Here is a 23,973-nt window from a genome sequence, read left to right on the forward strand (position 1 = left end):
GATGGCTGAACCCCCGCGATCACGTGATCACATTTTTGGCACTTAGTAACTGGCCCACATTTACACCTGTTTTCAGCGTCTGGGGGTCAATGGGTCAAGGAATTTACTTAAATGTGTGTGTTTCTGCTTTCTGGTAAAAAGCACCCATTGGATTCAATGGGTTTGCTTAAGGACTGCATAAAATTGGATCAGTCAGATGATCACTCGCTTAACAACCAGCACAATCTATGATTGTAATTCTGGGCTGAATGATGGTTGTTAAGTCAAGGACTACGTGGATGCAAATTTCAAAACCCCTCCGTGCAATTTGTGACATTCTCTGCAGGATTTCCAGGTGTCAATCAAATCATATTAATTTCTTGGGGGGAAAAAAGAAGAAGCATATTCTTGCTAAAAGAACTGGCAGAGATCTCCCTGTGTTAGTATTCTTGTTAAAATTAAGAAAAATGGGCTGTGTTTTGCTGAAGACTCAGCAGTAACTGCATAGGTAGCAGGGGTGCTCCATCAAATAAGGAGGCAAAGCAAATTTAATGGGGGTGGGGGGGGAAAACCCACGTTTTATTTAATATCCAGAACACAGCATCCATCTAAGGCCTCTGATGCATAATGTAAAAAAAGGAAGAAAAAAAAAAGCTACAAAATGAGGACCTGGCCCATTTAAAAACAATTACATCCCCGGCCTCATTTAAGTATTAATTTTATTTATGATCATACTCATTTCATTCTGCGTCGGTGCATGTTTGCTGCCGAGGGTTGCTATTTTGCTTGCTGGGGCATAGAATTTCATTAGCAGGAGGCAAACTCACGAGCAAAACCATCAAGCATTTTAAGCATGACTGAAAATGGGATATTGAAAACCAACGGCAGTCGTACAAGATGAATTTCCCCGCACCGAAATCTCTCCTTTGTGAAAAACATCGCACATAAAATGACACCTCCACAATCTGATCGACCATTTTAGTGACTTTTTAGCCTGGCGGCTTTCTCTGGGACCCCAATTCAGGTAGTTCTGACTTACAACCACAACTGAGCCCAAAGGTTCTGTTGTTAAGCAAGACATGTGTTAAATGAATTTTTCCCCATTTTTACGACCTTTCTGGCCATGGTTGATAAGTGAAACACGGTCGTTAAGTGAATCCGGCTTCCCCCATTGACTTTGCTTGTCAGAAGGTCGCAAAAGGGGATCACGTGACCCCGGGGATCCTGCAACCATCATAAATACGAGTCAGTTGCCAAGCCTCTGAGTTTTGATCACGTGACCACGAGGATGCTGCAAGGGTCGTAAGTGTGAACATCGGCCATAAGTCCCTTTTTTTCAGTGGCATTGTAACTTTGAATGGCCACTAAATGAACTGTCATAAGTCGAGGAATGCCTGTAAATATTTTGCAAATATTCTCTAGTGAGAACAAAATTAAAAGGCTTTTGTTTATCTAGAGCAGACATGTCAAACATAAGGCCTGGGGGCCGGATGTGGCCCGCGAAGTGGTTTCATGTGGCCCGCGAAGCCATCCTGGAAACAGTGAGGGAACGGCCCCCGCTGCCTTGGCCCTGGCCCAGGCCAGCCGGGAGCCAATGTACAATTTTGTGGTGGCCATCTTGGCACTTGCCCTGGTGGACCATTCCTTGGCACTTGCCCCGGTCCCACCCCCTTCTGCCAGAGACCCTCAGATCTGTCCCACTCCTGCCCAGGCCCCCCATAGGCACCCTTGACGCGAACGATGTAGAACTGGTCACGCCCACCCAGTAGGCCACACCCACTCCATCCACACCCACCCAGTAGGCTACACCCACCCTGGCCACACACCCCTGCCCCCCCCAGGGCAACCGCAATGCTGATGCGGCCCTCAGTGAAATTGAGTTTGACACCCCTGATCTAGACAAAATCCTGTTCCTTACAGCAGGAGCAAAAATCTTTCGTCCTGACCTGATTATTCTGCCTCCCTTATATATTTTTTTTCTTTGACCCTCATCTTATTGTGGATGGTGTTAATTAGGGCTGGAGGTTTTGAATTAAGAACGGCAAGGTTTTTTTTGGAGGAAGGATGTGTGTGTGTGTGTGTGTGTGTGTGTGGAATTGGCAAGTGACACAGTCACGTTCACACCCATCGAAGTACAGGGGGATCTTCAACTTACGACAGTGCATTTAGGGATCGTTCGAAGTTACAACGGCACTGACTTAGGACCGTTTTTCACACTTACGACCGTTGCGGCCTCCCCCTGGTCACGTGATCAAAGTTCAGACGCTTGGCAACTGATTCATATTTATGACGGTCGCGGTGTCCCAGGATCATGTGATCCCCTTTTGCGACCTTCTGACAAGCAACATCAGTGGGGGAAGCCGGATTCATTTAACGACCATGTAACTAATTTAACAAGGGCAATGATTCACTTAACAACTGCAGCAAGAAAGGTCGTAAAATGGGGCAAAACTCACTTAACCAACATACATTTGGAGCTCAGTTATGGTGGTCAGTCAAGGACCATCTGTACTCTAAATAGAGCTGTGAAGCCTGCAAGACCCTTGGGCTGGGTACTGGGAGTTTGCTGAGCCTTTAAGGTAGTTCTGCTCTTGGTCCTGGGAGCAGGAAGAGACTTAGAATGGGGAATTCAGCCCCATTCTTGGAAAGCCGCCCCCCCCCAATCCAGTTGCCTCTCCCCAGGAGATGCACTGGGAGAATCTGCTGATTTTTTTTTCCTCCCAGAGCTTCCAGCTGGGTCCAGCCCATCATCATCATCATCATCATCATCATCATCATCATCATCATCAAGTTGGAAGGGACCTTGGAGGTCACCTAGTCCAACCCGCTGCTCAGGCAGGAAATCCTATACCATTTCAGACAAATGGCTGTCCAGTCTCTTCTTAAAGACTTCCAGTGTTGGAGCATTCACTGCTTCTGGAGGCAGGTTGTTCCACTGGTTAATTGTTCTAACTGCCAGGAAGTTTCTCCTTAGTTCTAGATTGCTTCTCTCCTTGATTAGTTTCCACCCGTTGCTTCTTGTCCTGCCTTCAGGTGCTTTGGAAAATAGCTTGATTCCCTCTTCTTTATGGCAGCCCGAGATATTGGAATACTGCTATCATGTCCCCCCTCGTCCTTCTCTTCGTTAAACTAAACATACCCAATTCCATCAACCCTTTCCTTATATGTTTTAACCTCCAGTCCCCTAATCATCTTTGTTGCTCTTCTCTGTATTCTTTCCAGAGTCTCAACATCTTTTTTACCTTGTGGTGACCAAAACTGGATGCAATATTCCAGGTGTGGCCTTACCAAGGCCTTGTAAAGTGGTATTAATACTTCACGTGATCTTGATTCTATCCCTATGTTAATGCAGCCTAGCACTGTGTGGGCTTCAAATTTCATCTTTCTTTTCTGCACCTTAAAACTGCTCCCTGAATTAAAAGCAATCCCAAATTAGACAATGTGAATGCAAAGGCTCGGTTGCATTGAAAAAAAAAAACCACACAAAAGCCATCAGCCATGGTAGTGTCAACACAAAACCAAATATTTGTCTTGCTCAGCCTGAAGCATTCACCAGAATTCCTAAGCTGTGTAGAGAAACACAAGGAGGATACACTGAGTTAGAGAAATCTTACTTCCTCTTTCGTTTTTATTTATGTTGTCTTTGCAGTCAGATTGCATTCCTCTCCACACTGACAAATCGGCCATCAACAGACATGTAGACATAAACAACATCTGGAGACAATCAACAAGCCCAAAAGGGTCCAAAATGCTTCCCCACCAGCAATCAACACCCGGATGAGCATAGATGAACACCAAGATTAGCATCAGATCAACAATCAGGACGTACACAATATCCCAATCTAGGAAGTGCAGAAAAAGTTACCAGTATACAGTCAAGGAACCACCAGGAACATTTCCAACATTGATAGGGCAAGCCACTAGTATATAAATTGAGAGTAAGCCCTACTCCCTACTAGTACTGATGATGTTGCCTAGTTTGGTAACGAAATGTCTGCAAGAGAACAACCCAGCTCAGAGAGCACCAAGGACCCCTCATGACAACCCTTAGCTACAAATATTCTCCTTTATCATCAACTTATCTTTCTTCCTCTCCCAACAGATCAGCCAAGGCCCTGGCACTTCCTAAAATACAAAAAAGGTGTCCAATAGCAATTGTGTCAAACTAATCAAGAGGAGGGGGGACATGACAGAGGTGTTCCAGCATCTCAGGGGCTGCCCCAAAGAAGAGGGAGTCAAGCTATTCTCTAAAGTGCCTGAAGGCAGAACAAAAAGCAAGGAATGGAAACTAATCAAGGAGAGAAGCAACCTACAGCTAAGGAGAAATTTCCTGACAGTGAGAATAATTAACCAGTGGAACAACCTGCCTCCAGAAGCGATGAATGCTCCAACACTGGAAGTCTTTAAGAAAAGACTGGACAGCCATTTGTCTGAAATGGTATAGGGTTTCCTGCCTGAGCAGGGGGTTGGACTAGATGACCTCCAAGATGCCTTCCAACATTATTATTATTATTAGCAGCAGTAGTATTACTATTATTTTTATTATTACTATTATTATAACTGCCAAAAGTTCATCACAGCATCAACAAAACCAACTGCTTTTGAATCACAACTGTTTCATATTTTGGAGTGGAACTTCTCAATTTCTGAGGGCAGAACAAGAACCTACAAATAAGAGGAAGTTTCCTGGCCTTGAGAACAATTACAGGCGGTCCTCCACTTACGACCGCCTTCGAGCCCAACATTTCCATTGCCCAGCTGAGACATTTGTTAAGTGAGTTTTGCCCCATTTTACAACTTTCCTTGCCACCTTTGTTAAGAGAATCGCTCCCGTTATTCATTTAGTAACAGGGTTGTTAAGTGAATCTGGCTTCCCCATTGTCGGAAGGTCAGAAAAGCCGATCACCTGACCCCAGGACACTGCGACCGTCGTAAATGTGAACCAATTGCCAAGTGGCCGAATTTTGATCATATGACCACGGGGATGCTGCAACGGCCGTAAGTGTGAAAAACGGTCTCTATAGCACTTTTCCAGTAATAATAATAATAACAATAATAACAATAACAACAATAATAATAAAGCTGGAAGGGACTTTGGAGGTCATCTAGTCCAACCCCCTGCTCAGGCAGGAAATCCTATACCATTTCAGACAAATCGCTGTCAGTCTCTTCTTAAAAACTTCCAGTGTTGGGGCATTCACAGCTTCTGGAGGCAGGTTGTTCCACTAGTTAATTGTTCTAACTATCAGGAAGTTTCTCCTTAGTTCTAGGTTGTTTCTCTCCTTGATTAATTTCCATCCGTTGCTTCTTGTCCTGCCTTCAGGCGCTTTGGAGAATAGCTTGACTCCCTCTTCTTTGGGGCAGCCCCTGAGATATTGGAAGACTGCTATCATGTCCCCCCACATCCTTCTCTTCATTAAACTAGACATACCCAATTCCAGCAACCGTTCTTAAATGCTTTAGCCTCCAGTCCCCTGATCAACTTTGCTGCTCTTCTCTGCACTTTCTAGAGTCTCAACATCTTTTTTACATCGTGGTGACCCAAACTGGATGCAGTATTCCAAGTGTGGCCTTACCAAGGTCTTTTAAAGTGGTATTAACACTTCACGTGATCTTCATTCTATTCCTCTGTTAATGCAGCCTAGCACTGTGTTGGCTTTTTTGGCAGCTGCAGCACACGGCTGGCTCATATTTAAGGGATTGTCCGTTAGGACAATCTGGGGGGCTATCACAAAGAAGGGGGGGGTGTCAACCTCTTCTCCAAAGCACCAGAAGGTAGGACAAGAAGCAACAGATGAGAAACTAAGCAAAGAGAGAAGCAACTTAGAACTAAGGAGAAACAATTCACCAGTGGAACGACCTGCCTCCAGAAGTTGTGGCTGCTCTATCACTGAAAGTTTTTACGAAAAGATTGGACAGCCATTTGTCTGAAATGGTATCAGTTCTCCTGCCTGAGCAGGGGGCTGGACTAGAAGACCTCCACGGTTTCTTCCAACTCTATTTATTCTGTTATACCAAATGCACATCGGGAAGTCTCTTACAACTTTGGAAATAACAGCTTTAAATCTGAATGCTGCACCTCCACTTGCTTGGCTTATTCCAGTGTATTTATTGCAATATTTATAGTGTAATCCACCCTAGCCTTGTCAGGAAAGTACCGATAACATTTAAAAGCTATTTTTAGAAGCCAACGACGACGCCAAGCAAAACTCAGCAAATACCCAAAGGAGCAGATTGGAGCACAGAGGTCTGCTGCAGAACTAATGCTTTCTGGGGTGCCAGCGGCCATGGAGATTAAAACAGGGGACGAGTCTTTGATCACGCAGACGTACCTGGCATCATTGGGGCACCCCCCCCCCCAGGGATGCAAATAAATAGGAAGCATTGTTGAAAATGCCTGCCTCCACCCCTGCATATTTTCACATAATGTTAACACTCCAAGAGAGTAAATGCAATGGATCCAGGAGACCTGGAAGAGGTGCTCTATCAAACACAATTGAAAAATCAATAATAGTGGCCTATAAGTACATTGCAAAACCTAACTTGGACGTCGATTTAGCTAGCCATGTGCTAACTGAGCCCAAAATTTCCATTGTTTTGCCCCATTTTACGACTTTTCTTGTCACAGCGGTTAAGGCAGGGGTCTCCAACCCCCGGTCCGTGGAGCGGTACTGGGCGGCATGCCAGCAACCGGGCCACACAAACAAGCAAAGCCCCATTCGCGGGATGCGGGCAGCACACAAAACCACGCACTCTCCAAAACCTTTCTCCATGGAACCGGTCCCTGGTGTGCAAACGGGGATCACGTGACACCCCCCTCAGGGACACTGCAACCGTCGTAAGTGTGAGTCAGTTGCCAAGCGTCTGAATTTTGATCCCAGGATCACGGGGAGGCTGCAACGATCGTTAAGTGTGAAAAACGGTCGTGAGTCAGTTCAATGCCGTTGTAACTTTGCACGGTCACTAAACAAACCGTTGTAAGTTGAGGACCACCTGTATAGTGCTTTGAAACACACTCTATCCTGTGTACAGGATCTTCCTGAAGCTTTTGAACAGGCAGGAAGGCAGATAATTATGGAATGGAAGAGCTGCTGAGTCAGTTCGCTTCATGCCAAACCGTGATTTGGCTGTTTTGCGCCTTGCAAGTTTCTTTGTTATCGTAACCTAAAATAATTTCTGATTACTTCTGACATACATACACATAGTCCTCGACCTATGACCACAATTGAGCCCAAAATTTATGATGCTAAGTGAGACATTTGTTAAGTGAGTTTTACGAATTTTTCTGGCCACAATTGTCAAGTGAATCCCTGCAACTGTTAACCACACGGTTGTTAAGTGAAGCTGGCTTCCCCATTGACCTTGTATGTCAGAAGGTCGCAAAAGGGGATCAACATGACCCAGGGACACTACAACCGTCATAAATATGAGCCGGTCGCCAAGTATCTGAATTTTGATCATGTGACCCTGGGGATGACTGCAACGGTCGTAAGCATGAAAAATGGTCACAAGTTTTCAGTGCCGTTGTAACTTCAAACGGTCATTAAGCAAGCTGTTGTAAGTTGAGGACTACCTATAAGAAAGACGGGATAAACATCTAATAAAGAAACATTCTGTTACAGTTCAAAAGAAAACTGCAATTTACAGACTGCGTAATCTGCAGATTTAAACAGCCAAAACCAGTTTCCAAAGAATAAGGAAGTTACAGCAGTCAGAGAAAAAAGGAGAGGCTGGTTCAAACAGTCACCCTGGGCCACACTGTTAGGCTGCCACAAAAGGATGTCACTATATCTTAGAAAGAAAAACAGGTATCCCATTGAAAGGAGGCGGGAGAAAATAAAAGATGGAACTAGAATTAATAATGTTGCAGGTTCACTGTCTTATGGGGTTTTCAAATCACTTCCCCAAGAGGCAAAGAAGACGGGGGTCAAGCTATTCTCCCAAGCACCTGAAGGCAGGACAAGAAAAAAATGGATGGAAACCAGTCAAGGAGAGAAGCAACCTGGAATTAAGGAGAGGACAGTGAGGACAGTTAACCAGTGGAACAGCTTGCCACCAGATGTTGTGGGTGCTCCAACACTGGAGGTTTTTAAGAAGGGACTGGACAATCATTTGTCTGGAATGGCATAAATATGAGCAGGGGGTTGGACTAGATGACCTCCAAGGTCTCTTCCAACTGTTATTCTGCTCTCCTTCCTTCCTTCCTTCCTTCCTTCCTTCCTTCCTTCCTTCCTTCCTTCCTTCCTTCCTTCCTTCCTTCCTTCCTCCAACACTGTGACTGGACAGCCATCTGTCTGGAATATATAGGACAGTAATGGCGAACCTTTTAGAGACCGAGTGCCCAAACTGCAACCCAAAACCCACTTATGCATCGCCAGGTGCCGGGTGGGTGTGGCCCACTGAGTGGGCGTGGCTATGGTGGTCATGGCAGATTGGATGGGTGTGGCCAAGGTGGGCGTGATCCCCTCAATGTTGCTCGTGGGGAGGGACGCCTGTGGGGGAGATCCAGGGGGTCTCTGGCAGGTGGGACGGTGGGCAGGAGGCTCGTCCTGCGGGGTGAGGCGAGGCAGGGTGAGGTGCCATTGTCACAGGGCAAGGTGAGGCAGGGGCCGGGGCATCAGCCCCTGCACACAGAGGCCAGCGAGCGCATGGGTGCTGGGATGCATCCAGCCACGTGGGACCTTGGCGAGTTAGCGGGCGGCTGGTTGAAGAGGGACGGTTACCATCTCCGGGGCATGGCGTGCGTGCCCACAGAGAGAGCTCTGAGTGCCACCTCTGGCATGTCTGTCATAGGTTCACCACCACTGACATAGGGTCTCCTGCCTGAGTAGGGGGGTTGGACTAGAAGACCTCCAATCTGTTATTCTGTTATTGATCCCGTCCAATCTGTTATTCTGTTGTTTTGTATTGTCTATCATTCAGCTAGGGTTTATATTCTTAAATATGTACCCCCTGGGGCAGAACACACACAGGTAAGCTTTAGAGCTTGCAGACGTAGACTATGATTTATTCAGATCTGACGTAGAATGAAATATGTGCGCCTGGGAAATAAAAGATGCCAAATTCTTGTTTGGATGGCAGATACTGACTTATTTCCAATATAACAATGAAATAAGGAAAATGTACACCTCACGCTAAGTTGGAATGTAGCACGTATAATGCAGATGGAGGGGCATTGGGGTGAAAAGGAAAACCAATTCTTCCCATCACTAACTACTACTGCTTTTTATTGGATATATGTTGAGAAGCTATATTTTTGTGGGGATGCATAAGACTTCCAAGGTCCCTGCCAGTCACGTTCTTCATCCAATATTGATTAACTCATGAGGTGCCATGAAGCTGGGGGTCAACATAGGGTGACAAGACAGCTAGCAAGGAATTAGATAGGCTCTAGCTCAGTGGTTCTCAACCTGTGGGTTGGGACCCCATTTGGGGTCGAATGACCATTTCACGGGGGTCACCAAACAACGCAGTCTGCCATTTTTTCCCCCTTTTCCTTAGCTGTGCTTAGACTCTTGAATAGAGTCTAATTCTATTGGCTTTCAAAAGCCAATAGGAATTATCCAGGCTGTCTCTGCCCTGCTGAGCCCGCCAAAAGTCTCATTCTGCAAACGGTGCTGCACCAGTTGAGTAGTCCTCGACTTACGACCAGTTGGGGGTCGCGGCATTAAAAAGGTTGAGAACCACTGCTCTAGCTAAAAATGACAGGATCCTGGGCCTAGGTACCGCACAGGCTGTAGGACAAACTGAACCGTGGATCTGGGAACCCAACAATTTGATTAAGCTACTAAGAGAAATCTTATCTACCAAAAGCAGAGACGGGTCATTCAAAAACATGCAAATGTTGCCTTGCAGTTAAGTCAGAGAAACTCTGCTCTCTTTCGAGAATCTTTTGCATGTCTGGCTGCTGAGCTGTGCCAAAAAAAGCCTGTGAGTCAACTCTGAGTCTTAAGAATAAGAGTCATGCTTGGAAAAATGCAAAAGATTTTTCAAACATCCAGTCTCCTCCCTCTTCTCATCTCCTTGGCAGAGCGGGGAAGAATTCAAAACACCTAAAACAGCAAGTACTTCTTCCCAACTGTTTAGAAGATGCCTCTCAAAGTCAGCTCAGTTCCATGTTCTAACAACTTAGGCCATTGTTACAACAGCGTATCTGCTTCCTGAATATTTGACCAATAATGATTACCCCTATGTAGGACAGACGGGGAGGTAGCCAACCGGCAGATTGGAAGAGCACAAGTGAGCGGTCAAAACCCCAAACTCACTGGTAGCTTCACACTGCAATGAACGACGCACATTCAGTTTCGCAGCTAATAAGATTGTTGGCTGAGCAGGGACAAAAACAGCCAGGGAAACGACTGAAGCTGTGAAACAGACTCCTTTCAGCTGATTTACCATCAGTTTATCAAGTACTTAGGAGGTGAGGGCTGAGCAGCACAAGCAAACGATAGCTAGTGACTTAAAAGCCAGCCATCAATATCCCCAATCAACATCTAAAAAGCCACATACAACAAGTGCCCTATAAATACCACACACAGGACAGAACAGCACACGCTCAGCTAGAGAGAAGTTCCCTCAGGGTGGGCTCCAACACGATTCCTAAAGCTTGGAAGACAAAATCCCCCACTTCCGTGACCGATCCAGATTGGATCCTGCAATATTATCCTAGCACACCTATATTCTCCTTCATTCGTTAACACTCTACACGCTTAAGATGGACTGATATGTCATGTGGTCCTTGACGTACAATCATTCGTTTAGAGACTGTTTGAAGTTACAACAGCCCTGAAAATTTCGGGCTCAGTTGAGACCAAAATTTATGTTGCTAACGGAGACAGTTGTTAAGTGGGTTTTCTCCCATTTTACAACCTTTCTTGTCACAGTTGCGAAGTGAATCACTGCAATTGTTAAGTTTGTAACACGGTTACACTGGCTTCCCTACTTGACTCCTTGTCAGAAGGTCGCAAAAGAGGATCACCATGACCCTGGGGCACTGCAACCGTCGTAAATATGAGTCAGTTGCCAAGCTGACTGAATTTTGACCACATAATCACCGGGAGACTGCAAAGGTCATAAGTCATTTTTTTTCCAGTGCCGTTATAACTTTGAACGGTCACTAAACAAACTGTTGTGAGTTGAGGACTAGCTGTATTTGATTAGACAACTGCAGTATGCACCTTCTAGAAATCTGTTAATATTTTTTTACGGGTGATGCTAAAAATGCCACCTTATCCTTTGAGACCGCAGCCTTCAGTCCTTTACGGAGAGCTAAATGGCACTGGATTTAACAGGGCTGATTTCTAATTCGAAATGTAGAAGATTAAAGCGGGAGTTGTTTTATACAGTCTCACTTTGTTTTACATAGGCCTTCCCTGTAGGAGAAAACAAAATTATTGCCTGGCAAAGTCCAATTCATTGAGACAAAAATGTTGTAAAACACAGACACCTGTGCCACAGCATACCTCATTCCCATTTTATACCGGTAATAAATGTAGATTTTCAGTTCTTGAAATAAAATGCCTGCGGAAGGCTGCACACTACCTAACATTGTATTTTATGAAACCCTAAAGCTGTTCCTTGTTAATTACACACAGATCAATGTCTCTCGCACAATTTCTACACCAGAACTGTCTAATTATTTCTCCGCATTAACCTTTCAAAAGCGGACTCTGAATCCTAAGTTAAGAACCGTTGCAAAATAGCATTGACAGATAGTCCCCGACTTATGACCACAGTTCAGCCCAAAATTTCTGTCATTAAGCAAAACATTGGTTATTAAGTGAGTTTGGCTCCATTTTACGACCTTTCTTGCCACACCGATTAAGTCAGTCCCTGACAGTTGTTAAGTTAGTCACACTGTTGTGAAGTGAATCTGGTTTTCTCATTGACTTTGCTTGTCGCAAAAGGGATCATGTGACCCTGGGACGCTGCGACCGTCATAAAAGTGAGTCAGTTGCCAAGCGTCCAAATTTCATTCAGGTGACCGTGGGCGTGCCGTAACGGTCGTAAGTGTGAGAAACGGTCATAAATCACCTTTTTCAGTGCCGTTGTAACTTTGAACGGTCAGTGAATGAATTGTTAAGCCGAGGACTACCCGTATAACAGGGCTGTGCCTTTTTGCGCTTATGAAAAGTAACACATTCCTAAAAAGGCAGAGGAAACAATGAGAGTGCATTGATTTTTCAGGACTGTCAGGTATATTTTGGCGTTATTGGAGGCGGGAGGCTAGAATACAATAGCTATTTCATAAAGTAAAATGAGGAGGTATCCTGTTACGGTAATATATTTGGCGTTAGACTCTAATATGATATTATTGTTCAAGACAGATGTAATATCTCCTTTGAGACTGGTGGATAATGGAGACAAAACAATTGTAGGGATTGCTAATTAGCCACAGAGGTAAAATAAAGAGACATCTGTTATTGGGGCGAACAACTATGAAAAGAAAAATCTAGAGCCAGGGATAGGCAACCTTGGCTCTTTTATGACTCGTGGACTTCAACTCCCAGAATTCCTGAGACAGCTATGCTGAGGGGAAAGGGAGAGGTTTCCAAGCTGAGCCATGCTGGCTCAGGAATTCTGGGAGTTGAAGTCCACGAGTCAGAAAGCGGCCTAGGCCTAGGCCAGACATAGGCAACCTTGGCTCTTTTATGATTCGTGGACTTCAACTCCCAGAATTCCTGAGCCAGCCATGCTGAGGGGAAGGGAGAGGTTTCCAAGCTGAGCCATGCTGGCTCGGGGATTCTGGGAGTTGAAGTCCACGAGTCAGAAAGCGGCCTAGGCCTAGGCCAGACATAGGCAACCTTGGCTCTTTTATGATTCGTGGACTTCAACTCCCAGAATTCCTGAGCCAGCCATGCTGAGGGGAAGGGAGAGGTTTCCAAGCTGAGCCATGCTGGCTCGGGGATTCTGGGAGTTGAAGTCCACGAGTCAGAAAGCGGCCTAGGCCTAGGCCAGACGTAGGCAACCTTGGCTCTTTTATGATTCGTGGACTTCAATTCCCAGAATTCCTGAGCCAGCCATGCTGAGGGGAAGGGGGGCGGTTTCCAAGCTGAGCCATGCTGGCTCGGGGATTCTGGGAGTTGAAGTCCACCAGTCATAAAAGAGCCAAGGTTGCCTACCCAGACAAAATATTAACATGGGGGGATATCCCGTTGACACAAAAGGATTGTGTTCCCCATTGTAACATATGGCTGTGAAATCTGGACCACTGAGAAAAAAAACAAGTGTTGCCGCTGAATTGTGGGGCTTTGAGAACATTATACAGGCGGTCCTCAGGTAGTCCTCGCAACTGAGTCCAAAATTTCTGTTGCTAAGCGAGACATTTTTAAAGCAAGTTTTGCCCCTTGCCACAGTTGTTAAGTGAATCACTGCAATTTGTTAACTTAGTCACACGGTTGTTAAGTGAAGCTGCCTTCCCCCTTGGCCTTGCTTGTCAGAAGGTCACAAAAGGGGATCATGTGACCCCGGGACACACTGTGACCGTCATAAATATGAGTCTGTTGCCGAGCGTCTTAATTTTGATCCTTTAGGGGATGCTGCAATGGTCGTTAAGTGTGAAAAAAACGATTGCAAGTCACTTTTTTCGGTGGTGTTGTAACTTCAAGCGGTCACTAAATGAACTATTGTAAGTTGAGGACTCCCTGTATTTTCTTTTCTTTTTTTCCCCCTTTTCCTTTGCGCTTTCAATTTTTAAAAAAAAAATTTGTAGTCGGTATTAGCTTTTACAGATATCACTGTAATGCTGAATTATTATTTAAAAAACAAAGAAAGATCAAGGCTAGAAAGCATTCTTTGGACAGCAAGAAAAGCCAACCAGCCAATATTAAATAAAGTACAACGAGGTTGCTCATTAGATGTCAGGTGGGAAAGACCAAATCTACATGGGAAGTGCCTGCTAGGAGTTAGATAAGGGTCAAAGGAATTCAAGGGCAGTTCGGCTTAGTCCGCTTGTGACTACGTAGGGATTCTAGGCTGATTCCTCTCTTGACTCCGCCCCCAGTTCTGCGACTCTTCCTACACTGGAAGCCCTAACCGAAATCTGAAATATTTTGACCGTGAAGTCAAGTGTCACTGAAGAAGACCCTGATGCTTGGAAAAGAAAAAAAAAAAACCCGAAGGCAATGGAAGAAGGAGCCAGATGGTGCAACCATCATAAATATGAATTGCCAAGCACCCAAATTTTGATCATCTGGCCACTGGGATGCTGCAATAGTCGTAAGTGTGAAAAACAGTTGCAAGTCACTTTTCTCAGTGCCATTGTAACTTCGGTCACTAAATGAACTGTGGTAAGTCGAGGACTGCCTGTATTTTCTTCTTTTCCCCTTTTTCCTTTGCACTTTCTAGTTTTTATTTTATTTTTTTGTAGTCGGGATTAGCTTTTACGTATATCACTGTAATGCTGAGTAAAATTATTGTTTAAAAAGCAGAGAAAGATGGAGGCACAAGGAGATGGAATCACAATCATAAAATGAACGAGCACTTTATCAATGCATCCTTCAAGATCCAGTTAGGCAAACTATAATATTTCCAATATATTTTCTTTGCCCCTTTTGGATAGCTGGCTAAATTTAATTTTCGCTGCAACGGAGATAAGCAGCGACCTGCCAGCAGAGGTGAAGAAACATTACACTGAGACATCCCATTAATCCCTTCGATGGCCATCGCAAAAAAAAAAAAAAAAAAAAATGAAACAAAGAGCGACTTCTTGGAAATTGAATTCCTGTTCTCCAGATGTCACAGATGTAATACCCCAATTACACAAACCACGGCTAAGTGAAGCATGCCAGCAAATATACAAAATAAACAGGTTAAGCACGAAGCTGCAAAGTGCAGACTCAGCTGTTGGTTTTCTGGGTGAGTGATAATTAGTGCCGTGCGCAATAAACATTTACATCTCACATCAAAATGACTTTTTTAAAAGCAAGTGTTAATAAAAGATATGCCAGCAAGCTGCAAAAAATAAAAACAAAAAACAAACAAACCACCAAGCCTTTGGAAAGCGCTGGCTATCAAATGCTTCTGGTTGTGTAGCCTGTCATTGTCACACACACACCCCATTCGCTCCACCCCGATGGAACATCTGGAAATTCAGGCCTCTGAAAACTTACCTAGATAAAGTGGTTGTGCTTCTTTGGAATTGCCGTTCACATCGTTACTGTAGTCGGCGATCTTGTAAACCTCCTGGTGATAATCTGGAATTTCAAAAAAAAAAAAAAAAAAAAAGACAAGAAAAAAGAAATAAGAAAAGTAACTCAGACCAAAGGGTGTGGGGGGAAAATGAACACTCGGTGCACGATTGGATGCAGTACGTGTCTCATAAGTTACAGATGCCTCTTCATTTTATTTTATTTATAATATTTTATTGGTTTTCCAGTTTTACATTTGAGTATTTAGAAAGCAACGTGGTGATTGGGTTAATCAATAGTTCAATAACAAAATCTTTAATACATATCTCAGGTTATATCATCAAATATTTCGTCTGCTTCCTTAACATTTACTATATCATGTTTAAGCTACTAAATTTCTAATTATATCAAACTCAGTGAAAACTTCATTCTCACATTTATCAATACATTTTTGCCTATACATATCTTAATAGATCTTCATAAACAATCCATATCCTGTTATTAAGTTTTACCTAATTTTTAATTTTTAATTGCAATACTCCAATTTGACCTTTAATCTCCATAGTGTGCAAATTGGTGGAGTCTGGAAAAACACACACGGAAGCACACGCCGAACCTTAAAAATAAAAACACAGGTGGTCCTCGACTTACAACAATTCGCTTAGTGACCGTTCAAAATTACAAGGGCACTGAACCTATGACCCTTTTTCACACTTATGACCGCTGCAGTATCCTCACAGTTACGTAACCAAAATTCAGACATTCAGCAACAGTTTCGTATTTATGACAGTCGCAGTCATGTGATCCCCTTTTTGCGACCTCCTGACGAGCAAAGATTCACCCAACAACCGGGTTACTAACTTATCAACTGCAACGATTCACTTAACAACGGTGACAAGAAAGGTTGCAAAATGGGGCAAAACTCACTTAAGAAATGTCTCGCTTAGCAAGAGAAATGTTGGGCTCAATTGTGGTCATAAGTTGAGGATTACCTATAGTAGTAGTAATAATAATAATAATAATGATGATGATGATGATGTTGGAAGAGATCTTGGAGGTTATCTAGTCCAACCCCCTGCTCAGGCAGGAAACCCTATACCATTTCAGAAAAATGGCTGTCCAATCTCTTAAAAACTTCCAGTGTTGGAGCATTCACCGCTTCTGGAGGCAGGTTGTTCCACTGGTTAATTGTTCTGTCAGGCAATTTCTCCTTAGTTCTAGGTTGCTTCTGTCTTTGGTGAGTTTCCATCCGTTGCTTCTTGTCCTGCCTTCAGGCGCTTTGGAGAATAGCTTGACTCCCTCTTCTTTGTGGCAGCTCCTGAGAGACTGGAACACTGCTATCATGTCCCCCCCCTCATCCTTCTCTTCGTTAGACTAGACATACCCAATTCCAGCAACTGTTCCTTATATATAGAATAACAAAATTGGAAGGGATCTTGGAGGTCTTCTAGTACAACCCCCTGCTCAAGCAGGAGGACCTATACCAGGGGTAGGCTCTCTTGGCTCTCTTTTATGACTCGTGGACTTCAACTCCCAGAATTCCTGAGCCAGCATGGCTCAGCTTGGAAACTCTCCCTTTCCCCTCAGCTTGGCTGGCTCAGGAATTCTGGGAGTTGAAGTCCACGAGTCATAAAAGAGCCAAGGTTGCCTACCCCTGCCCAAATGCCTGAATTTTGATCACGTGACCATGAGGAAAAAATATTTAAATATTAAACCAGGGGTCTTCAAACTTGGCCCTTTTATGACTGGTGGACTTCAACTCCCAGAATTCCTGAGCCACCATGGCTCAGCTTGGAAACCTCTCCCTTTCCCCTCAGCTTGGCTGGCTTAGGAATTCTGGGAGTTGAAGTCCACAAGTCATAAAAGAGCCAAGGCTGCCTACCCCTGACTTATACCATTCCAGAGAAATGGCTGCACAATCTCTTCTTAAAAGCCTCCAGTGATGGAGCACCCACAACTTCTGAAGGCAAGCCATTCCATTGATTGATTGTTCTCGCTGATAGGAAATTTCTCCTTAGTTCTAGGTTGATTCGCTCCTTGATTAGTTTCCATCCGTTGCTTCTTGTCCTGCCCTCTGGTGCTTTGGAGAATAGGCAGACCCTCCCTTCTTCTTTGTGGCGGTCCCCCCAAATATTGGAAGGCTGCTATCAGATCACCTCTAGTCCTCCTTTGCTTTAGATTAGACTTACCCAATTCCTGTAACGGTTCTTCCTATGAAAAGTGCTTATAAACCGGCAGAGATCTGCAACCCTCCTTTCGCAATAACATTAATGGGAAGCCCAAAGAATCACTTTTAATCTCTTCGCTTTTTTTTTTTTAATTTGGGAAGGTTGCCAAAGAACATTAATAGAGCCAGCTCATCAGTGGAAATTAACAGCAATTTCAAATAAAACTCAATACAGACGAGGAAAGTAAAGATTTCCTTTCCACTGAAGGAAAAGTACTCATCTTCCTGTTAATTAAATTGGATAATTAACAGTAACATGCAGGGGAGACAAAGGAGAATTATGACAAGCAAGCGCTAGGCAAACTCTATTTCTGAACTTCGTTTTCTAGCTGCAGGCTGCAGTGGTGACATTAAACTTTCAGTGTTTTCCAAAGATGTGGGGTCTGTTATAAATCGTATCCATTACATCTCCCGGAAGCCCAATCGCATTTGGAATTACAGATTAATATTTTAATACACAGACAGCAGTTCTCTTTGGATAAGTTATGTGGACAGCAGGTTGTAGAAGACGATTAAAACTCTCTATTTTCTGAGATTTTTTTCCCCACACCTGTGAAAATCCCTGTTTTTTTTTCAAGAACATGTGCTAAGCCAGGGATAGGCAACTTGGCTCTTTTATGACTCGTGGACTTCAACTCCCAGAATTCCCGAGCCAGCCAGGCTGAGGGGAAAGGGAGAGGTTTCCAAGCTGAGCCATGCTGGCTCAGGAATTCTGGGAGTTGAAGTCCACGAGTCATAAAAGAGCCAAGGTTGCCTACCCCTGGTCTAGGCCTAGGCCGCTTTCCGACTCGTGAACTTCAACTCCCAGAATTCCCGAGCCAGCATGGCTCAGCTTGGAAACCTCTCCCTTTCCCCTCAGCCTGGCTGGCTTGGGAATTCTGGGAGTTGAAGTCCATAAGTCATAAAAGAGCCAAGGTTGCCTACCCCTGTGCTAGAATCTATCTTAGAGAATATTGGCAATCCCCAATGTGAGGAATATTATTTTAGAATATGAGTGAAGCTAAGTGACACGTAAGCTATAGGATTTCCACACCCTGAGCTATAGGATTTCCACACGTAAGCTATAGGATTTCCTGGTTTGTGTTAAAGTACATATAAGGGAACAGGTGAAGCAAAAGACGACGTTGAGAAGGGGCAGGGATAATGTATTTTGTTTAGGCGATCCTGATAAGATTGTAACCTCCTAAAGCCCAGTCAATGGGGCCACAGGGGAGGAACCAAGGCGACGAGATAGAATGTATAAAATGTCTGTTTTTACTATGAAAAGGTGTGGCTCAAATATTGATTTGAAGTCCACCATGCTTTGCAAACCGTTGTATCCAATAAATCTCTGCTTAGTTTCAACTTGCTGTATGGTATTATTTAGCAGGTTAGAATTTCTACCAACACCAACTTCCAACTGTTCATTTTGTGACCGTTCAAAGTTACGGCAGTGAAAAAAGGGACTTATGACCCGTTTTCCCACTTACGACTGTTGTAGCAGTTTTATGGTCACGTGATCAAAATGGTCACATGATCAAAAATTATGGTCACGGGATCACATGATCAAGAACTCGGCAACTGACTCATATTTATGACGATTGCGGGTGTCCCGGGGTCACATGATCCCCTTTTACGGCCTTCTGACAAGCAAAGTCAACAGGGGAAGCCAGACTCACTTTACAACCGGTCACTAACTTACCAAACACCGTGATTCACTTAACAACCGTGGCAAGAAGCATTGTAAAATGGGGCAAAACTCACTTAACAAAATGTCTCGCTCAGCCATAGAAAATTGGGCTCAATTGTGGTCGTAAGTCAAGGACTCCCTATATTTTCATCCCCTTTCGACAACAAGTCTGAATTTTTTTTTTACTGGAATTGGAATTCTCCGCCCGTTTCAAACGTAAATTTTTTCAATCTCCATCAAGCAATTTTGTTCCATCCGACCTCTTTAAGGAAGAAAACAAACAACATTCTTCAAATGTTCGGGAACTACAAATGGTCCTTGACCTATAATCACAACTGGGGCAGGAATTTCCGTTGCTAAGCAAGGCAGTTGTTAAATGAGTTAAATATGACCCTGGCCATGGTCATCAAGTGAATCCACACAGTTGTTAAATGAAGCAGATGGTTAGAAAGCAAATCTTTCTCTCTTTTTTTCTCCATATATATTTTATTGCTTTTTAAAACATAAATCCCTTAATAGTTGGTAAACTGTGTGTTTGCTGGGTTTACATTTGTAAAGAAAAATCATTAACAATTGGTTGCTATAATCCATAATCCACATAGTACATTTAGTTGATTTCCTCTTTTCCCCAGAATGTCTTCTTTGTCAACCTTTGAAATAATACAGTTCTCATTATTTTGATAAATAACAGTTACATATATGTTTTCCCCCCCAACATTCCTAGAAATAATGATCACATCAATATAAAAATTTCTTTTCTATCTAATCATTCTGGCTGCCTCATCTTGTATCCTATTGCAGTCCTTATTTAGATTTGTTTCTCCCATAAAGTTCAAAGTATTCTTGCTGGTTAAGATTTTCTCAACAGATAATTACATTTAAAGATTTAAATCCATCTTTCCCATATAAACCATCTCCACACTTTTACATTTCTTAAAGAATAGGTAAAAACAGTAAAGAAAAGGAAAAAAGAGCAAGAGTAAAGAAATATCTTTCTTTCCACCACTGACTTTGGATGTCAAAAGGATGCCAATAGTATCCCATCTTGACAGAAGATAAAAGCTTAACATGTCTGAAGAATGCTTCTTCCAGGCTCTAAAAATAAAATGTAGTTCATCCAGAAAGCCAGCTGGTCTTTAGGAGACACTATCAACCAGTGTTTCCCAAACTCTGGCCAGGTGAAGAGGTGTGGACTTCAACTCCCAGAATTCCTCAGCCAGCATGCTGAGCTGGGGAATTCTGGGAGTTGAAATCCACACCTCTCCGAATTGCCAAGGTTGAGAAACATTGACACACACACAAGAGTTAAAGCAGCCCAATCTTACAGTATATTTACAAGTTCTACAATATATCTTCCTGGGCTCCAAGATCACCGCAGATGGGGACTGCAGCCAAGACATTAAAAGACGCTTGCTCCTGGGGAGGAAAGCTATGGCAAATCTAGACAGCATAGTAAAAAGCAGAGACGTCACCCTGCCAACAAAAGTGCGTATAGTCCAGGCCATGGTTTTCCCAGTTGCAATGTATGGCTGTGAAAGTTGGACCATAAGAAAGGCTGAGCGCCAAAGAATGGAGGACTTTGAACTATGGTGCTGGAGAAGACTCCTGCGAGTCCCCTGAACTGCAAGGCGATCCAACTGGTCAGTCCTAGAGGAGATCAACCCCGACTGCTCTTTAGAAGGCCAGATCCTGAAATTGAAACTCAAGTACTTTGGCCACCTAATGAGAAGGAAGGAGAAGAGCCCAATGCTGGGAAAGATGGAGGGGAATAGAATAAGGGACGACAGAGAAGGAGGTGGCTGGATGGAGTCACTGAAGCAGTAGGCGTGAGCTTAAATGGACTCCAGAAGATGGTAGAGGGCAGGAAGGCCTGGAGGAACGTTGTCCATGGGGTCCTGATGCGTCGGACACGACTTCGCAGCTAACAACAACAAGCTCCGTAAACCTCCAACTTAAAATTTTATATGCAGTCTAGAAGTGGGCTCCCATAAAGTCTGAATTAGTCCATGGGGTCGCAATGGGTCAGACATGACTTCGCAACTAACAACAACACAATATCTGCCAGAACCATTTCAGACTTTAAAACACGTTACAGATAATCCTCAACTTATAATAGTTCATTTAACGACCGTTCGAAATTACAACGGTTGTGACAAAAGGGAGACTTACAACCGTTGCAGCATCCCCACGGTCACACGAACAAAATTCCGACGCTTGGCAATTGACTCATATTTATGACGGTCAGTGTCCTGGGTCACGTGATCCCCTTTGGCGACCTTCTGACAAGCAAAGTCAATGGGAAAGCCAGATTCACTTAATGACCGTGATACTAGCTTAAAAACTGCAGTGATTCACTTAACAACTGTGGCAAGAAAGGTCGTAAAAGGGAGCACTTAACCAATGTCTCGCTTAGCAATGGATATCTGGGCCTCAATTAAGGACTACCTGTTTACAACGTTTTATTCTTATTAAATCTCGGCCACACTCACGATACCTAGAAGAGCTATCGTCAGCCTCCTCGTTTCAATTTTACATAGGAAATACCATAAATTGAAATATATATTGTCTTCTCCAAAGCACACTTCGCTTTTATGTTAATGGGGTCGTAGAGCACTGAGCATATTCCCACTGGAACCACTGCAATTTGCAACACAAGAACGAGAAATTGGGGCAAACACAGACAAACTTAGTTTTGGCTTAAACAGCGGCCTTTCAACTGAGCTGGTCCAGTGATGGTGAATCTTTTAGAGACCGAGTGCCCAAACCACAACCCAAAACCCACTTATTTATCGCAAAGTGCATCAGCATTGTGGTGCCCTCAGGCGGGGCATGGGGGCGTGGCCCACTGGGTGGGCGTGGTTCATTGGGTGGGCATGGCTGCGGTTGTCACGGCAGACTGGGTGGGCGTGGCTGGGGTGGGCATGGCCACCTCGATGTTGCTCATGGGGGGACAGCTGTGGGGGCCGGACAGTGTTGGAGGTCTCTGGCAGGTGGGGCGGTGGGCAGGAGGCCCAGCATAGATGGGGGGGAGGCACGCAATCCTAGCTGGGACTGGGGGGCCCTGGCGCCGATGGGGATCCGGCTTTCCCTGTTCCAGGTGGCCTTGGGCTTGCTGGGTGTGGGCGTGCTCTACCACCTCTACTCAAGCTTGCTGCTAGCTGGCCGCTTCGCCTCCTTTGTGCTGGGTGCGGCTGCCGCTCCGGGCGGCGGCAGTGGCCTAATGGACCTGTGCAAGTTGCTGGCAGCGGTGGCGTGCGTGCCACAGAGAGTGCTCTGAGTGCCACCTCTGGCACGCGTGCCATAGGTTCGCCACCACTGAGCTAGTCCTTGATTTACAACCACAATCAGAACCGGGACTTCTCTCGTTAAGCAAGGCAGTCCGGTCAGTGAGTTGCTCCCAATTTTACGGATGTTTTGCTGTGGTCATTAAGCAACTCACGGGGTCATTAAAGGAATCTGGCTTTTCCTATTGAATTTCGCCTGTCGGAAGGTTGCCAATGGGCCTCACCTGATCCCGGGATGTTGCAATCATCATAAATACATGCCAATTTCCTGAATTCTGAGCATATGACCACAGAAAGACTACCGTGTTTTGCAAGTCATTTTTTCCAGTGCCGTTGCACTTTTGAATGGTCGCTAAATGAATAATCGTAAGTCGAGGGCTATTTGTATAGAGTTTGGATGTGATGTTGGATTGCAGATAGATAGATAGATAGATAGATAGATAGATAGATAGATAGATAGATAGATAGATAGATAGATAGATAGACAGACAGACAGACCCGACAGACAGACAGACAGATATACATAGAGATAGATAGATAGATAGATAGATAGATAGATAGATAGATAGATAGATAGATAGGTAGATAGATAGATAGATAGACCGACAGACAGACAGATATAGATAGATAGATAGATAGATATAGATAGATATATATAGATAGATGATAGATAGATAGATGGAGATGGATACATACAGATATAGATATAGATACAGATATTTGTTTTCTGAGGTTTTCGCGAGTATTTGTATGTAGGTCTTTGGTTGTTTGGGTTTTATAAAATAAATAATTTTATGCGGGAGAAAACCCGAACAACCAAAGACCTAGATACAGATATCTATCTATCTATCTATCTATCTATCTATCTATCTATCTATCTATCTATCTATCTATCTAGATATAGATATGGATATGGATATATCTAGATACAGATATATAAGAATCATAAGGAAATGCAGAAGATTGAGCCACATAGAATGCAGAAGAGATGGTTCGTGACCTGAGACTGACAGGTGAGATCAATAAACCAATAGAACTGATATCCATTCATGGAATTTCACAAGAGACCCAACTGACAGCGCTAACAATGCGAAGCCAGCATAAATGGCAGAGGCTTCCTAAGGGGGGCACTACTGCATTTTACGACATTCCAGAGAGGCTATTATTCAGTATATTTTAAGCCAAAATGCCCTCCCCAGTCAGATTATTCCCAAGCACAGACGTATACAAAATTTAAAAAATGGCCAATTGAAGCTGGTTCAGGATGCACACCAAAACATTAACCAAGTCTGTCTATTTATTTACTGTCTCCAGCATTTACCCGCCATGAACTGTTTTAAGCAATGTGGCTGTTTCATTTAAGGCTGCAGCTATGCATGCTGCACTCCATATAATTTATCAGTCAGTAATAAAGTAGATTATTGCCTCTTATTTTTCAGAGATACTACACAGTTCAGGGCCTGCAGTGCAATGTGTATCTGTTTAAGTGACAGCAACCAAGGGTGGCCTCTGATACCCCTGTTATGATTCAAGGAGAAAGGCCTGTCCTTTCTGCCAAGGAAAATGCTTATTGATGCACAATTATGGGAAAAATAAATGCTCGTTGGTGCAAATTAGAAGGGGCAGCTCGGAATGTCAGATCCATCTTGCACAGTTTCAAAGCCTCATTTAAAAAAAAAAAAATCC

The 23,973-nt window shown here is 43.9% G+C and overlaps 1 protein-coding gene and 1 long non-coding RNA gene across 2 annotated transcripts in view; one reads left to right on the forward strand and one right to left on the reverse strand.

Moving 5' to 3' along the window:
• LOC120314423 overlaps window positions 1-23,973 on the forward strand; it is a 74,086-nt gene that overhangs the window by 45,903 nt on the left and 4,210 nt on the right. The window lies entirely within an intron of this gene.
• Window positions 1-23,973, reverse strand: part of BEND7 (BEN domain containing 7) — a 55,538-nt gene that overhangs the window by 28,933 nt on the left and 2,632 nt on the right. Inside the window, 1 exon segment of the mRNA XM_039357494.1 lies at window positions 15,090-15,173. Within this exon segment, the coding sequence (XP_039213428.1) occupies window positions 15,090-15,173 (84 nt within the window).

This window comes from Crotalus tigris, unplaced genomic scaffold, assembly GCF_016545835.1.
Source record: "Crotalus tigris isolate CLP2741 ecotype Arizona unplaced genomic scaffold, ASM1654583v1 scf7180000018925.3142382, whole genome shotgun sequence".
NCBI lineage: Eukaryota > Metazoa > Chordata > Lepidosauria > Squamata > Viperidae > Crotalus > Crotalus tigris.